General features: G+C 38.4%; 1 protein-coding gene across 4 annotated transcripts in view; it reads right to left on the bottom strand.

The window, feature by feature from the left end:
- Positions 1–19640, bottom strand: part of zmat4a (zinc finger, matrin-type 4a) — a 134166-nt gene that overhangs the window by 46647 nt on the left and 67879 nt on the right. For all 4 annotated transcript variants that reach the window (XR_012594242.1, XM_074637633.1, XM_074637634.1 and 1 more), the window contains exon 4: positions 19449–19605. Coding sequence is in view for 3 of the 4 variants with exons in the window: in XM_074637633.1 (XP_074493734.1) it covers positions 19449–19605 (157 nt within the window). In the remaining variant the exon portion in view is untranslated. The remainder of the gene's footprint in view (positions 1–19448; positions 19606–19640) is intronic.

Raw genomic sequence — 19640 nt, 5'->3', positions numbered from 1 at the left:
TCCCAGTACCAAGTAGTATTTAAACTTCTTCAGTCAAACAATACCTGCATTCAACCCTCAGCCGTAACCGCAGGTGAGGAGGCTAAGAAGTGACGATTGTCACGTGATGTTTGTCATGTGTTGTGTAGTGACAGAAGTATTACTTCAGAGCTATATATTTAGTATATAAAGTGAAAACGTCCAGTTATGGTGGGCGGTTGGGGAGGTGGACAGGTCCAACAAACACACAACCTTCAGGCAGGATAGCGGTGTCCCAGACCGGTGTCTTGTTACGTTAGTGACGTTTGTCACGTTGTTATCCGAACTGACGTTACATTATTTCCGTAAGTGATTTACTTAGTTTACGTACTTATTTTAAGCCCAACCATAATGTTTTCCCTTAATCTAATTTAGTGGTTTTATTGTCTAATAACACTAACTAAGTGGTTTTCTTGCCTGAACCTAAGTCAGTGGCTTTGTTGCACCTGTGAGGCAAAACGTGACACTGATAGGCTGTCCTCCGTTGGACAGACGGGTCTATAATGTGCTTTGGGGTGATATCGGGTTGGTGGGTGGGGCAGTCAGTTGATGGAGAAAGAAGGGAAAGTCTGAGGGGATCTGGTGGATGGATGGGAAATGTCAATGAAGAGGGCAGGGGAATACGGACAGAGAGATGGACTTTGACACATCCAGCCCTATACTCTAGCACCGCCTGTGCCGTAAATTCCTGCAAATGTCTGTATTTTAACCGCCACAAGAACTATTTATGGGTTATCTGTGGGTGCCCGACCCAGAGTGGGACAGAATGACGGAGGTTTCATTAACGGTTCTGAAGACTGGCACACCTGTAGCTGCTGAGCTGTAAATCGGAAGGCTGCATTGTACCGGATACAGTACGTGTCAGTGTGTTTGCACAGAAATTTTCATGCCTTCATAGCACTTGGAATTTAAAGAGATTTCTGACTCAGATAGTGTCTTCCCTGTCCTTCAGTAGAGACATATTCTGCGGCAGTAATAAGTCGTATTCACATCACTTAGTGTTTGTCTCCAGGGAGAAGCGTACCACTCTCGCTGGATGAAAAGCTTATACATTTCAAAAGGCAGCTTTACATAAACAGCCTTATTTTCAAAATGCACGTTGAATGCAAATGCATGTTATAAACTACAGAGCAGAATTTCTCTTGGGCTTTATCGGCGGGAAGTTAAAACAAAGAGGAGTTGTCGGGGGTTTTGCAGAAAAAAACAGCACTGTAGCAAACACTTTGAGATTGCTCTGCTGCTTGGACTTTATGCTGCTCTATATAGATTTCACCCCCTCAAAGGTTGAAATCAATGCACTACATTGTCTCCATGTGTCACACACAAATGCAGCACTTTATTCTTCAGTTGAAGTATAACATGTGACTTTACCTAGAGCACTAAGTTGTGTCTAAAAGCCAAATCCCATCCTTGCATGCCATGTGTATGAAGACAGAGAAGCAGTGCAAAGTAAACCTATTTAGTGTGAACGGAGTGATAAATCTGAGGAGATTGAGCCTCTGTGAGGAGAGGGGATCAGAGTGCTCTGAATCCGTGCGGGTATCTCTTCCTACTCACCTCCCTCTCCTCTGCCTACCGACCCTGTTACGACTCAGGAAACCAAACAGTATCTCATATTTTTTTCACTTTGTCTCCGAGGAGAAATATCTGCAGACCATGGAGAGCAAACAAACATCTCCATCCCTGAGATCATATCCAAACAGCTGAAACTGAGCTGATGACTGTTTGTCCGTTAGACTCTCTAAAGTTGGAAACAGGAAAAGTAGTCATCGTGTCATCGTGACGTCACCCATTGGTTTGTGGACTGCTGTTTTGAAGCCTTAAGTTTGGCATTTTCTTGTTTTTTGGCTGTCGCCATCTTATTTTTTTGCAACCAGAAGTGACACAAGAGAGTAGAGCTAAATACAACCACACTGCTAGTGTGGCTAAAAAGGTACTTACATAATCAATTATTTTTTTAAAAAAATGCTGAAATATACATTAATAACACGACCTCATTATTTGCTCATTCTTACATCAGTCACACCTTAATTAGCCTATCAAAGTGTTCATTCTATTGCTGTTCCCAGCACCATTACACCAATTCATAACAATGACAATATTGTAACAGCACTAAGTTCTTGACATTTTTTATTCATTTTTGGTTGCTCCAACTTTATGAGAATCTCAGCACTGCACCAGAATGCCACCGAAATCCTCACAATGTAAATTTATGACAATGTGAAATGGCCCGAAAGCTGAGGCAGCCCATTAGACAGTTTGAACAGCAGGGAGCCAGAAGGGGCACATTTAAAAGTACCAGGGCCCTTTAACTGTTGTTTCACTGTTAGCAGATCGATGTTACCATATGAACATTTTAGCTCCACATTTCTCCAGTAAATGAGAGCAGGGAAAACACATTAAGCTGCAGATGTTAAAGGAAGTGACATTCATGGCAGCTATTGCGCTCACGGCCCAGACAATTGGAAACTAGCCAGGATTCGGAAAAAGTGCTTAGAGAAACCATGTGGAGGAATATGAAAATAAATGTGGCTGTGATTATATAAAAATACTAATGACATTCATTCAGCCTCCCTGTGCTTTACAATAGAATGGAAATGGCAACACATTGCAACACTAGCAGTTGATATACAACAGAAATGCATGCAGATGAGCAGTGAAAATATTAACACATTAACTGTGCCTGAGTTAAAGGGCAAACAAGGGTTATTTGTCAGCCTATAGAGGCTCAGTGTGATACAGTAGCTGAGGATACGGCCTGCAGGAGAAACATTAAACATTCATCTCCACTGTCAGATGAAATTCTTGCATGTTCAAAAAGTTAATATGAGATTCAGAACAGCCGCTTACGCAGCGCTTTTTCAACACTATGATTTCAGATTGACGACGGTGCATTTTTTAAATGTCTATCATGGGTTTTGAATTAGGGTTATGGACCCAAAGGGATGATGTACACCATCTGTTCAAAGGGAAAACAAGTTTATGAGGCTCTCCCATGACAACAGAGCTGCTGCGTGTTCTCATCCGTGTTTATCAACAGCAGCACCTGCGTGGATCTTAGGTGTTTCGGCTGATTGAGAGAAAAAATAAAAAATGCTTGGCAAGCTGGAGTTTTTGCAACTGAATACCGGCCGACAGCAGGCTGGAACAACGGCGGGTCCCGAGAGGCAGGCGGATCAGCAGAGGAAATGCGGCCGGTCTACTGACGTTACTTATGTAGAAATCAATAACCCGGGCCTCCCGGTGCCCCGGATTTATCTTCCTGACATTTTCTATTTGTGACAGATCTGGGTGCCTGTACAATAGAGGGGCTTTAAATGGCTGTTTCAGAGGAGAAACAAGCTCAGTCCAAAGCAGTTCCTTTATTTCAAGGACCGTCTGGACAAGAGCAACAGACTCAACATTTTACTGTAATCCTCAATCTTTTCCCTTTCAGGAATCTTCTGATATGTGCAACTAGTTTTATGCACTGATAGTGAGACCGAGCAAAATAAAATGTATTTGTGCTTGAGGGTAATATGGGTCTGATATTTGTATTTCATCCAACAAAATTACGTTCCCATACAACTGAACTGCATAACCAAAATACGTTTTGAGGGAAACTTATTTTCTTCCGAATTAGTGTTGCAGTTTTAAACACGTGATTGACGTTGCAAACTGAAACGCAACAAAACTACTCAGTTAGGTTCAGGCAACAAAACTACTAGGTTACATTTACTAAAAAAGATCATGGTTTGGCATAAAATAACTATGACGTTAGAACAAAACTAAACAAAAATGCAACGAATGACTGTTTCAGACGGGACATGAACAGCGGTCTCCCCAAGAAAATCTGAATGTTTTGGACTTAAAACTGCAATTTTACATCATTTTTGACAATTATTATTACTATAAATAATGTTTGAACATTTAATTATTGTTTGCACTGTAAGGTCATATTCTGTAAATCAAAAGAGCAGATTCAGAAAGCTGAACGTGGTTTCATCACATCGTAATATTGCGCATTAGTAAACAACCAGTCCCACGGAATGACTGCTAGATGATTCGTTCTCATCGGTGCTATTATGTACTGCTTTTGCAGGACATGAATATTGTATTCATAGCGTCAGCTCGTCCGGATGCTCTGCACGTTGTTTTTACGCAGCGCAAAAAAAGGCACTGCAATGGCAGGAAAAACCCTGATTTTAGAAAAGCAAACATGAACATCAACATACTGTATGTTGAAGCAGCCACAGCAACTACACAGTCAACAACACGGAGCTAATGCATGAGACCTGAGGAGAGGAAGAGGGAGTGAGACAGTGTATGAATGAGCCATAACCAGGTTAGTTTATAATACTGCAGGACAGTGATGATACAGCCACTTCATACGGGAGACGAGCGAGCATCTAAACATTCACCCCACGGATGTTCACATGAGACAGTATAAAACATATTTTAATTATATATTTTTTAATTTCCATTGCAGTTAATTACTAGGCCTACCAACAGCACCCCCACTTCCAGCGTCCCTGGTGTCCCATGATGTTTTAAATGCAGTTTCAGTTTTTCCACCCTAAAAAGGAACCATGAGGAGCGCTGAATAATTGTACATGAAATGTTTTAGTAATGAAAAGTCAAATATAAAGTGAATGAATCTCGGCACAAAAAAAAATGGATATCAGTAGTTGCAGTACAAAAAAGTAGGACTGTTTTTTTTCTAATGTGTGTGTCAGGTGGGGGGTGGGGGGGCTCTTCTGTGTCCCAGTATTTGCTAGGTGTCGATGCGACTGATGGCTGCGTCACCTCCTCTTTTGGCCCGGATGGAGCAGCCTTTTGTTCTGAACCATTGGCCACAGATGGCATGCTTAATGACCGTGTCTGTCACTGACATGCTGCACAGACAGCAAGTAGCCAAAACGGCTTCTATCAAACTTTATACCAGTCACCATCCTCTGAATGTTATCATATTAGTTCAGCTTCTTCACAACTTTCATAGTTTTTTCTGTAATCGCAGTTCAAGTGTTATGCTCTCTTCAGGGAGTCACACTTTTATTTTCTTTAACCCTTAAAAGCCTAGCGTAGCATCGATGCTGTACGCCTGACGTGTTTCTACCAAAAACATGAAATAACTTTGGAACGGTTTATGATAGAGACGAGCTTTGAAATGTGTCTGAACCGGGAAATTCTCAGCTTGTGAGTCTATGTGTGTGCATGTCATCATGGCAACATGTCCTGGAGACACCTACTGTAGCAGGAACTAGGGATGTGACGGTGAGGACATTTTCCCACCGGTTAATAAACTTGTGGCAACACCAGTGTTACCGATCACACCGGACATTTTAACAAGAAAAGATGACGGTTAATATCTGTAGCAGGCTTACTTTGATCTTTAACACTTGATACTGACTGGAAGAATAAGCTCAGAATTGTCAAAAATATAAAACTATGGCCGGACGTTTCTTTGTCTCTGAACTAAAATTCCCTAATAGAGAGCCCTAAACTTTCCCCACAGAAACAAAAGTCTAAATGAAAGATAAACCTCTATCGCAACCTGTGAAAAACGAACAAAAAATAGGCTTCTCCCTTCACTCCTTTGGTATGCTGCTTTAATACACACATATACCTTTGGTAGTTTAGCCATGAATAGGAACACTGTTGAGAATAAATAAAAACTTTAGTTGGCGTCATGAGGCTCTGTTTCGATCACTCTCTAAGAACATAAATATTTCAACAAGGCAAAAACAAAAGCAGAGAGAGATCGATGCAAACCCCAGAATAAAAAAAGAACAGAGCCCACAGGTGGATGATCGGCCGTAAATGCAGCACAGGAAGCAGAAGCTTTAGGTCATGACAGATGTGACCCAGTGTACAGAGCTGCTCAAGATTTCTGGTAGATTCAGATCAAAATGTAAGCTCTTATTGCCATTTCTTTCGTTTCAGTTGTAAAACAGAAGCACATTTTGCAGTGCAGATACTGCCTGAAGGGCTACTTCCCATATATTTTGTTGCTATTCTGGTGCTGCTGAAGTGAAAGAGATTATTCTATTCTTTTTTTCCAACAAGAAATTTCAAGGATCTATCCAACAAATACTAAGTCAAAGACAAGAGCTTTTTGCACCAATCTACTGATTCAATGCTTCCACTTTAGAGGGGAAAAAGGCTGCAGTGGCTGAGGCAGTACTAATGCGGATAAATTCAGGATGGTCCAATGATGGGAGACTTCAGATAATACCACTATAAAAATGCACCTCCCTATCAGTCAACAGAAAACTTCCAACAAATTAAAAGTAGTGCTGAGCACAAAGTAAAACACAAAGCTGTGAAGTGCATATAAATGACTCGTTCAACTGGAGCGCCAACAAACAAGAGAACACAAAAAAAGGCTCCAGGCGGATCTATTCACATCCACAATGCTCACTGTGGACTCCAGAACAATCTGAAATTACCATGTTTACCGTGTTTCTCATTCACTGTTTCCCCCAACGACCTTCGCTCATTATTCTCACACAACTGCCAGTTAGTACGTAGATTCAAGGTGAGCATCTGTCAGCGGATTACAACAGCAGCAGACTTCAATCACCCGGAGGTAAAGAGCAGTGGGTGATTGAATCGAAATAACACAAACACACACAAAGAGAAATACCAGCCAACCACACCAGCTTGTTGGGCTGCTGTTAGTGAGTTGTAATTGGCCCCAAAAATCATGACATGCAACATAAACAAGACTAAGAGCTCCATCTTACACCCGGCGCAAAGCGGCGCGGTGCAACTGCCTTCGCTAGTTTCAGACCGACGCAGTTGTCATTTTCACGCACAGCGCCCACGTTGTGTAGGTAGCAAATGTACTTGCGCCCAAGTATATGTGAAAGTCACAATATACAGTATGTATGTGAGTAGATTGTTTTTAAATCTAAGACATATAATATATGTATGTGAGAATATGGTATATGTTTATACCAGGGGTGTCACGATTCTCCAAATCCACGATTCGATTTGACTTTCGATTATAAGGTCACGATTTGATTCGATTTTCAATTTAAACCCATTGTTAGACTATGGAGAGGACAAATCAGACAATCACCAAAGTCCTTAGGATTCATCCTCTGGGAACCATGAATGCGTGTATCAAATTTCATGGCAATCCGTACATTAGTTTAGAAATGTTCAATGTCAACCGAATGGCGGCACTACAGGAGAAGTCAGGGGACCACGGAAGTCGGTAGGATTTATCCTCTGGGAACCGTGAATATCTGTACAAAATGTCATGACAATCCATCAAATCCTTGTTATATTTCAGTCTGGACCAAAGCGGTGGACAGACCGACCAACCAAAATATCAACACTGCCAACTCTATTGTCAACAACTGGTGCTAAATAGGTCTGACCCTGGATCAGGAAGTGATGTTTCTATTTCAGCCAGAAATACCTGTTTGGAACAACTGGAAACTCAGTGGTTTATTTATCTTCAGGGGGGTCTTGGGAATGAACAGTGTGAGCCGTCACAGCTGAATAGATAGAAGAAATGCATAAATCATCAACAGTACCACAGCATATGCCATCGACTAAATTTGCAAGACTGTTATGGATTCCAACTAAAATGTATAATCCAGCATTTATGGATATGTGCTCACATTCTTGCTGTATCATCCCACTTCTGTTTTGTTGTTGTTGGAGAGAGCAGTAGAGAAAGTACAGTGACGGCAACTCAAGGTGAGCTCAAAAGTAATGGCGGCAGTAGGGGAGTGGGAGGGCAGAGAGGGGGAAGTGGATTGGAGACAGACACGGTAAGTTGGCAACTGACCATCTAAAATGATCATCTTAATGGAAGTGACGTGTGAATGTCAGACCACGGTCACCAAGCGTCCCATTTTCTAGAAAATCACAGCATTTCATGCATTGTTTGTTGTTCCTTTTCCTCTCTAAACAGGGTTCATTTTACCAAAAGACTGTGTATTGCGTGGGTCGTTAATGGCTAGAGTGTGTGACATCATCGTTAGAGTGAGGGAAAGCTTTGAAATCTTTTGAAAATTTTCCGACCAAATCGCTCCGTAGCCCACAATTTTCACTCTTAATAGATCATTTTTTCATCAAATTGTATGAATTTTTGTGCCGGTTGCAGTCATGTAGCTATTGAATCAGTCGGACTTACACATTTGTCTCTAGGGTCCCAAAAGTGAGAGTAAGTCCAACATGTCGCTCCATAGAGAGCAATGTTAAATCAGACGGGAAATGTCTGACAGAAAGTTGACAATGGCACTTTTCTAACCTGCTCCCATGATCCCATTTTTGACTCCACACACAAAAGAAATGACATCAATGCGTTCGGCAGAGACGCTTCTCTCTGATGATGACCTTACTTTGCCGATTGGACTCACGGATTTTGTCTGAGAGACACTTTTATGACATGTGTGTCTCAGATTAACTCCTATTATAAACTGTCTCACTGATTTGATTGCTGCTAGACAGCTGATTCACATTAGCCAATCAGAGCAGGCTGACTAACACACAAACACACACACACACACACACACACACACACACACACACACACAGAAGTTAATTGTATCTTAACAGGGAACTCAGGACAAATTTTTTTTTCAAAATAAAATCTCTATGGAGTAACTATCTACTATATTTTGTCTAACGACTTACAGTTTTAAAAGTTCTAGCTCATACTACTACTACTACAACTATTACTAATACTACTACTGTTGCTGCTGCTACTACTACTACTACTACTACTACTACTATTACTACTACTACTACTACTAGTGCTTCTGTTCCTACTGATTCTACTACTACTGCAGCTGCTGCTCCTTCTGCTACTACTACTACTACTACTACTATGATTACTACTACTATTGCTACTACTACTGCTTTTGCTAATAATACTACTACTACTACTGCTACTACTATTACTGCTACTAATGCTACCAGTGATGTTACTGCTACCACTAGTGCTACTATTACTACTGCTCCTGCAGCTGTTCCTACTGCCTCAACTACTACTACTACTACTACTACTACTACTACTACTACTACTACTACTACTACTACTACTCTTACTACTACTACTACTGCTCCTGCTCCTTCTGCTACTACTACTACTACTACTACTATTACTACAACTCCTACTGCTACTTTCCACCCAAATATCACTTTCTGTGTAACACCTTATAGATTTTAAAGGTTCATTCAGTGAAAATACTATTTCTGTCCAAGCACTTAGTTTTAAAGGTTTATTTCACCCAAATACCACTCTCTCTCTCGCTGTCTCTGTTTGTGTTTAGCAATGCAGTTCATCTGTCTGACATACATACAAAGCATTTCTTCTTTCCGCCTATTCAGGAAAATTCAAATTTACCACTTTTGACAGTATTACAGTTTAGCTTCCAGCTTTTCTAGCAATGTATTTCAGCTCTTAGTTTCTTTAGCTAATGCAGTTCAGCTTCCAACTCTGCCAGTTGTACATTTCATCTTCTAGGGTTTTCAGCAGTGCAATGAATTTGAGCTTTAACATTTTTAGGCAAGTCATTTCATATTTCTGCATTTTCAGCAATGCTTTGCAATAAATTTCAGCTGTCAGCATTCCCACGCATTTTCAGCAGGAATTGCATTTTCTAGTGCTTAATGCATTAATGCTTACCCTTCGTGTTCATGAATACTACTATGTGAATGTTAATTAAAAAAATTAAAATAAAGAAAAATATGCTACCTAAAAAAAAACACTAAGACAAATGAAAAGCATTAATGCTTAATGCATTAATGCTTTCCCTTTGTGGTTAATGGCGTTGCCTAGCGTCTGCTTCGGGCAACCCTCCGTCTGCTGACAGTGGAGGACCTGCGAGTCTTCTGTCTTCGGTCTTCGGTCCCTGTCTGCGAGCCGAGCGAGTGGCCTGTCGTCCTACGCGTGGCATTGTCAAAAAAACACTTGTTTTTTGATCTGTGATTGATGGGCGTAACGGGGGTTCTATAAGTAAACTTTCGACGACGTTCCGTGATGTCACTTATGATATCACAGTTTATGTGACATCATCATTTATGACATCACAATGGAAACATTCCATCATGTCACTGATGATGTCACACGAGAGTTAGTTTAATATGATTGTCAAGACTTTCTGGCAATTGTAGTGTCCCATGTGTCTACTACTACTCTGTCAATCTCTGTGAGAAATCATTGACTTCATTGGAGGAACTATGACTACTACTATGTTGATGTTAATTTGAAAAACCTAAATACGGTGAAATTTATTTAACTGTTCTATGCCTTAAAGGTCCCATATTATAAAAAGTGAGATGTTCAGGTATTTTTTATTATTAAGCAGGTTTAAACAAGCAGTCAGGAGTACTATGCATGTGTGATGTCAAAAATCTACGATATATGGAACATTTAAACGTAAATGTGTCCCAGTTTATTTCCAGTTGCAGTGTATGTGAATGACATCAGCTGACAGAAAGTAAACATGGACCTAAACTGTTGACTAGCAACGCCATTATGTTGCAGATCCATTGAAATGCACTAAAACGGAGCTCTTCAGACAGAGGGTGAATACAGGTACAGTCAGGCAGACAGCATGAGGAAGTTAAAGTTGTTTTTTTAACATTACAGCATTTAAATGAATAGGTCCTTTAAAAAAATTAAGAGCACTGTCATTTTGATGATTGGGCTACATGTTTATTGGCATTGCCTAGCGTCTGCGTTGGACAATTCTATGGCATGTTGTTTAAACATTTAATAGCTAAGCTTGACTATCTGGAATTAACATTAGAGATATCCACAATTTTGATTAGCCGTAATGACATTAGAGTGGAAAGCAATGCTGACATATATAGCGGCAAAAATATCACAATTGCTGATCAAATGCTTTGATACAGAGTAGAATACAATAGCATCATATAGAGCGTGATAGAATGCTGACATATAGAGCAGAATGGACATTCCTGTGGCATCATCATTTATGATCTCACAGAGGAAACATTCTATGATGTCAATGATAATGTTGCAGTTTATGTAACATTATCATTTATGATGTCACAGAGGCAGCATTCCATGATCTCAATGACGATGTCACAGGAATGTTAGTTTAATCTGAATGACAGAAATCATTGAATTTATCAGAGGAACTATGACTCCTAATGTGTTGATGTTAATTTAAAAAAATAAACTACATAATAGGTGTACTATAGTACAATAGTAAGTTCAACATACTTTTGTGCGAATAAACAGTAGTATGTGTCTTTTCGGTCACACTGAGAAGTAATTTACGTCATTACTTCCCCATTGCCGGTTGGAGACGCATAACCATGGTAACCTGTGCCAACCTCATGTGTTAGAATCGACGGTTTGTGAGATGCAAAGTCTGAATTAACTTCAAATATTTATTAAACCGAGCAAAGTGAAATCTTATATTTACAGTTAAATTAAAGTGTTATTGATGATACAGAGCAGTCTGTCAACGTCTATTATGAACGTTGTCTTCACTACCGCATTGCATTGTGGGATATTTAAGCCACCGTAATGTTCAAAGTTGCATACTGTAATATTTTACCAGAAATGGTATGCAATTCATGTACTATTGGTTTTATACTAAGGTTTCGGACCTACTAAAATATCTCACATACTGTTTTAGTGTACTAAATAGCATGTAAGTATGGAATTTTGGACGCTACCACAAACTGTGATGTCACTGATGAGGTCACAGTTTATGTGACATGATCATTTATGATCTCACAGATGAAACCACTGATGATGTCACAGGAATGTTAGTTTAGTCTGAATGACAGAGATCATTGACTTCATCAAAGGAACTGTGAATACAACTATGTTAATGTTAATTCAAAAAATCTAAATACAGTAAGATATACTACCTAAAACAAACCACTAAGGCAAATGAAAAGCATTAATGCTTAATGCATTAATGCTTACCCTTCATGTTCATGAATACTACTATGTGAATGTAAATTAAAAAAATCTAAATAAAGCAAAATATACTACCTAAAAAAAAACACTAAGACAAATGAAAAGCATTAATGCTTAATGCATTAATGCTTTCCCTTTGTGGTTAATGGCGTAGCCTAGCGTCTGCGTCGGGCAACCCTCCACCTGCTGACAGTCTAGGACCAGCGAGTCTTCTGTCTTCGGTCTTCGGTCCCTGTCTGCGAGCCGAGCGAGTGGCCTGTCGTCCTACGCTGCATTGTCAAAAAACACTTGTTTTTTGATCTGTGATTGATGGGCGTAACGGGGGTTCTATAAGTAAACTTTCGACGACGTTCCGTGATGTCACTTATGATGTCACAGTTCATGTGACATCATCATTTATGACATCGCAATGGCAACATTCCATCATGTCACTGATGATGTCACAGGAGAGTTAGTTTAATATGATTGTCAAGACTTTCTGGCAATTGTAGTGTCCCATGTGTCCACTACTACTCTGTCAATCTCTGTGAGAAATCATTGACTTCATTGGAGGAACTATGACTACTACTATGTTGATGTTAATTTGAAAAACCTAAATACGGTGAAATTTATTTAACTGTTCTATACCTTAAAGGTCCCATATTATAAAAGTGAGATGTTCAGGTATTTTTTTATTATTAAGCAGGTTCAAACAAGCAGTCAGGAGCACTATGCATGTGTGATGTCACAAAGCTACGATATATGGAACATTTAAACGTTCTGTTTGCGTTTTGATTAGTCGTAATGACATTAGAGCGGAAAGGAATGCTGTCATATATAGCGGCAAAAAATATCAGAATTGCTGATCAAATGCTTTGATACAGAGTAGAATACAATAGCATCATATAGAGCGTGATAGAATGCTGACATATAGAGCAGAATAGACATTCCTGTGGCATCATCATTTACGATGTCACAGAGGAAATATTCTATGATGTCAATGATAATGTTGCAGTTTATGTAACATTATCATTTATGATGTCACAGAGGCAACATTCCATGATCCCAATGACGATGCTTTTGAAAACACATTTTTTTTAGGATAGCATTCCTATAGGTAGAATGGTTTAAATATATGTATGTACACATCCGTTTCTGGACGCTTGTGTATATTTATACACATTTATGTACATATATTGTATATTTGTTTTATGAACTTGGTCTACCATTTTACCACTTCTATTATTGATATGTTCTGTGATGTTTTGGTATGCAGTTACCGTATTTGTTTTACTTTATCTGCTTTTATTGTCTGATGTTCTGTTTTAACAGTTACAATATCTTTTACTTTATTTATCTGCTTTTATTGTCTTGTGAAGCACTTTGTAACATCTGTTTTGAGAAGTGCTATATAAATAAATGTATTACTATTATTAGAACAGGGAACTCAGGATAAAGTTTTATTTTCAAAATAAAATCTCTATAGAGTAACTCTATCTACTATATTTTGCCTAACGCCTTACAGTTTTAAAAGTTCTAGCTGCTACTACTACTACAACTATTACTAATACTGCTACTGTTGCAAAGTGAAATCTTATATTTACAGTTAAATTAAAGTGTTATTGATGTTACAGAGCTGTCTGTCGACGTCTATTATGAAAGTTGTCTTCACTACCGCATTGCATTGTGGGATATGTATGCCACCGTAAAGTTCAAAGTTGCATACTGTAATATTTTACCGGAAATGGTATGCAATTCGCGTACTATTGGTTTTATACTAAGGTTTCGGACCTACTAAAATATCTCACATACTGTTTTAGCGTACTAAATAGCATGTAAGTATGGAATTTTGGACGCTACCACAAACTGTGATGTCACTGATGAGGTCACATTTTATGTGACATGATCATTTATGATCTCACAGATGAAACTACTGATGATGTCACAGGAATGTTAGTTTAGTCTGAATGACAGAGATCATTGACTTCATCAAGGGAACTGTGAATACAACTATGTTAATGTTAATTCAAAAAATCTAAATAAAGTAAGATATACTACCTAAAAAAAACCACTAAGACAAATCAATAGCATTAATGTTTAATGCATTAATGCTTACCCTTCATGTTCATGAATACGACTATGTGAATGTAAATTAAAAAAAAATCTAAATAAAGCAAAATATACTACCTAAAAAAAAACACTAAGACAAATGAAAAGCATTAATGCTTTCCCTTTGTGGTTAATGGCATAGCCTAGCGTCTGCGTCGGGCAACCCTCCGTCTGCTGACAGTCGAGGACCTGCGAGTCTTCTGTCTTCGGTCCCTGTCTGCGAGCCGAGCGAGTGGCCTGTCGTCCTACGCGCTGCATTGTCAAAAAACACTTGTTTTTTGATCTGTGATTGATGGGCGTAACGGGGGTTCTATAAGTAAACTTTCGACGACGTTCCGTGATGTCACTTATGATGTCACAGTTCATGTGACATCATCATTTATGACATCGCAATGGCAACATTCCATCATGTCACTGATGATGTCACAGGAGAGTTAGTTTAATATGATTGTCAAGACTTTCTGGTAATTGTAGTGTCCCATGTGTCTACTACTACTCTGTCAATCTCTGTGAGAAATCATTGACTTCATTGGAGGAACTATGACTACTACTATGTTGATGTTAATTTGAAAAACCTAAATACGGTGACATTTATTTAACTGTTCTATACCTTAAAGGTCCCATATTATAAAAGTGAGATGTTCAGGTATTTTTTTATTATTAAGCAGGTTTAAACAAGCAGTCAGGAGTACTATGCATGTGTGATGTCACAAAGCTACGATATATGGAACATTTAAACGTTCTGTTTGCGTTTTGATTAGTCGTAATGACATTAGAGCGGAAAGGAATGCTGTCATATATAGCGGCAAAAAATATCAGAATTGCTGATCAAATGCTTTGATTCAGAGTAGAATACAATAGCATCATATAGAGCGTGATAGAATGCTGACATATAGAGCAGAATAGACATTCCTGTGGCATCATCATTTACGATGTCACAGAGGAAACATTCTATGATGTCAATGATAATGTTGCAGTTTATGTAACATTATCATTTATGATGTCACAGAGGCAACATTCCATGATCTCAATGACGATGCTTTTGAAAACACATTTTTTTAGGATAGCATTCCTATAGGTAGAATGGTTTAAATATATGTATGTACACATCCGTTTCTGGACGCTTGTGTATATTTATACACATTTATGTACATATATTGTATATTTGTTTTATGAACTTGGTCTACCATTTTACCACTTCTATTATTGATATGTTCTGTGATGTTTTGGTATGCAGTTACCGTATTTGTTTTACTTTATCTGCTTTTATTGTCTGATGTTCTGTTTTAACAGTTACAATATCTTTTACTTTATTTATCTGCTTTTATTGTCTTGTGAAGCACTTTGTAACATCTGTTTTGAGAAGTGCTATATAAATAAATGTATTACTATTATTAGAACAGGGAACTCAGGACAAAGTTTTGTTTTCAAAATAAAATCTCTATAGAGTAACTCTATCTACTATATTTTGCCTAACGCCTTACAGTTTTAAAAGTTCTAGCTGCTACTACTACTACAACTATTACTACTACTACTACTGTTGCAAAGTGAAATCTTATATTTACAGTTAAATTAAAGTGTTATTGATGTTACAGAGCTGTCTGTCGACGTCTATTATGAAAGTTGTCTTCACTACCGCATTGCATTGTGGGATATGTATGCCACCGTAAAGTTCAAAGTTGCATACTGTAATATTTTACCGGAAATGGTATGCAATTCGCGTACTATTGGTTTTATACTAAGGTTTCGGACCTACTAAAATATCTCACATACTGTTTTAGCGTACTAAATAGCATGTAAGTATGGAATTTTGGACGCTATCACAAACTGTGATGTCACTGATGAGGTCACAGTTTATGTGACATGATCATTTATGATCTCACAGATGAAACTACTGATGATGTCACAGGAATGTTAGTTTAGTCTGAATGACAGAGATCATTGACTTCATCAAGGGAACTGTGAATACAACTATGTTAATGTTAATTCAAAAAATCTAAATAAAGTAAGATATACTACCTAAAAAAAAACACTAAGACAAATCAATAGCATTAATGTTTAATGCATTAATGCTTACCCTTCGTGTTCATGAATACTACTATGTGAATGTAAATTAAAAAAAAATCTAAATAAAGCAAAATATACTACCTAAAAAAAAACACTAAGACAAATGAAAAGCATTAATGCTTAATGCATTAATGCTTTCCCTTTGTGGTTAATGGCGTAGCCTAGCGTCTGCGTCGGGCAACCCTCCGTCTGCTGACAGTCGAGGACCTGCGAGTCTTCTGTCTTCGGTCTTCGGTCCCTGTCTGCGAGCCGAGCGAGTGGCCTGTCGTCCTACGCGCTGCATTGTCAAAAAACACTTGTTTTTTGATCTGTGATTGATGGGCGTAACGGGGGTTCTATAAGTAAACTTTCGACGACGTTCCGTGATGTCACTTATGATGTCACAGTTCATGTGACATCATCATTTATGACATCGCAATGGCAACATTCCATCATGTCACTGATGATGTCACAGGAGAGTTTGTTTAATATGATTGTCAAGACTTTCTGGTAATTGTAGTGTCCCATGTGTCTACTACTACTCTGTCAATCTCTGTGAGAAATCATTGACTTCATTGGAGGAACTATGACTACTACTATGTTGATGTTAATTTGAAAAACCTAAATACGGTGACATTTATTTAACTGTTCTATACCTTAAAGGTCCCATATTATAAAAGTGAGATGTTCAGGTATTTTTTTATTATTAAGCAGGTTTAAACAAGCAGTCAGGAGTACTATGCATGTGTGATGTCACAAAGCTACGATATATGGAACATTTAAACGTTCTGATTGCGTTTTGATTAGTCGTAATGACATTAGAGCGGAAAGGAATGCTGTCATATATAGCGGCAAAAAATATCAGAATTGCTGATCAAATGCTTTGATATAGAGTAGAATACAATAGCATCATATAGAGCGTGATAGAATGCTGACATATAGAGCAGAATAGACATTCCTGTGGCATCATCATTTACGATGTCACAGAGGAAACATTCTATGATGTCAATGATAATGTTGCAGTTTATGTAACATTATCATTTATGATGTCACAGAGGCAACATTCCATGATCTCAATGACGATGCTTTTGAAAACACATTTTTTTAGGATAGCATTCCTATAGGTAGAATGGTTTAAATATATGTACTGTATGTACATATCCGTTTCTGGACGCTTGTGTATGTTTATACACATTTATGTATATATACTGTATATTTGTTTTATGAACTTGTCCTACCATTTTACCACTTCTATTATTATTGATATGTTCTGTGATGTTCTGTTTTAGCAGTTACCATATTTGTTTTACTCTATCTGCTTTTATTGTCTGATGTTCTGTTTTAACAGTTACAATATCTTTTACTTTATTTATCTGCTTTTATTGTCTTGTGAAGCACTTTGTAACATCTGTTTTGAGAAGTGCTATATCAATACATTTATTATTATTATTATAACAGGGAACTCAGGACAAGTTTTTTTTTCAAAATAAAATCTCTATAGAGTAACTCTATCTACTATATTTTGTCTAACGACTAATAGTTTTAAAAGTTCTAGCTGCTACTACTACTACAACTATTACTGATACTACTACTAGTATACTACTACTACTACTACTACTACTGCTAGTGCTTCTGTTCCTACTGATTCTAATACTACTACTACAGCTGCTGCTCCTTCTGCTACTAGTACTACTACTACTACTACTACTACTACGATTACTACTACTATGATTACTACTACTGCTACTACTGCTTTTGCTACTAATACTACTACTACTACTACAGCTACTACTATTACTACTACTGTTACTGCTACTACTGCTACCAGTGATGTTACTGCTACCACTACTGCTACTATTACTACTGCTCCTGCAGCTGTTCCTACTGCCTCACTTAATACTACTACTACTACTACTCTTACTACTACTACTACTGCTCCTGCTCCTTCTGCTACTACTACTACTACTACTACTATTACTACAACTCCTACTGCTACTTTCCACCCAAATACCACTTTCTGTGTAACAACTTATAGATTTTAAAGGTTCATTCAGTGAAAATACTATTTCTGTCCAAGCACTTATAGTTTTAAAGGTTTATTTCACCCAATACTGCTCTCTCTCTCTCTCTCTCTCTCTCTCTCTGTCTCTGTTTGTGTTTAGCAATGCAGTTCATCTGTCTGATATAAATACAAAGCATTTCTTCTTTCCGCCTATTCAGGAAAATTCTAATTTACCGCTTTTGACGGTATTACAGTTTAGCTTCCAGCTTTTCTAGCAATGTATTTCAGCTCTTAGTTTCTTTAGCTAATGCAGTTCAGCTTCCAACTCTGCCAGTTGTACATTTCATCTTCTAGGGTTTTCAGCAGTGCAGTGCAATGCATTTGAGCTTTAACATTTTTAGGCAAGTCCTTTCTCATTTTTGCATTTTCAGCTATGCTTTGCAATACATTTTAGCTTTCAGCATTCCCACGCATTTTCAGCAGGAAATGCATTTTCTAGTTATTATTATTATTATTATTATTATTATTATTATTATTAGCAGCACTGGAGGTTTCTGCTTGATTATTAATTGTTGAGCTTTAGAGTTGCTGGTAGAATGTTGTGACCTGTGGACAGAGCCAGGCTAACTCTTTCCCCCTGCTTCCAGTCGTTATGCTTAGCTAAACTAACTGGCTGTATAGGCTGAAGCTTCATATTTATCATATAGACATATGGAGAGTGGTATCAATCTTCTCATCTATACTGTAACTCTCGGTAAGGCAGCCAAAAATGGAAATGATTCCTTTCACGTAAAACTGCTTCCTGGTGCTGTTATAGCTTTGATAAAGTGTAGGTTGAATGTGGAGAGACAAATTTAATAGAGCGCTACTCATACCAAAAACCTACTTAGTGCTGATACCAAAGAAATGACCGGAAACACAAGTACACAAAACAAGCTCAGCTACAGATATAACAACTAGAGTAACTGTGTTCCACCAGAGGCCATGCTGCTGTATTGACTTGGCCTTCGGGCTTCTGCAGTACAGCATATTCTGACCTGTACAGCACCTCTGTGTGTGTGTGATGTTTCAGAGCATTGAATCAAGACGGTGCAACTGTACACTGATGTGTACACTGGACAATATTATATATAGATATTGACAATGTTATATGTTAGGACTCCAGCTCAGAGTCACCAGTGGGATAGATGTGGAGGAGAACACACACACTCAGTCAGACCTGAGAGCTTCACACGTACAGAACAACACCACAAACATCGTCAACACATACGGCATCCTGTATCTCATTCCTTAGTTATGTCTTCTCAATAATAAATCCCCTTCGGACAGATGTACTGTAGCTCCTCTATCATTTATACCCACAATGCACATTTTCAACAGGGGCTGTACCTTTGGTTGTGATGGCAGGCTGCTCCCCCAGTAGCAGTTTTAGCCTCTTGGCGTGGATTTTACCCTGGTAATGTGACTGTGCCACCACTGCTGAGGTGAAGGACATGTTACACAGCGTGCAGCACTTATTCTTGTCCACGTCGCCCTTGTCGCTGCCCTGAAAAAACAAAACACAGTAACATCTTATTAATG

Source organism: Sebastes fasciatus, chromosome 6, assembly GCF_043250625.1.
Source record: "Sebastes fasciatus isolate fSebFas1 chromosome 6, fSebFas1.pri, whole genome shotgun sequence".
NCBI lineage: Eukaryota > Metazoa > Chordata > Actinopteri > Perciformes > Sebastidae > Sebastes > Sebastes fasciatus.
The sequence above is the reverse complement of the archived record's forward strand: the minus strand, read 5'-3'. Positions and strand labels throughout refer to the sequence as shown.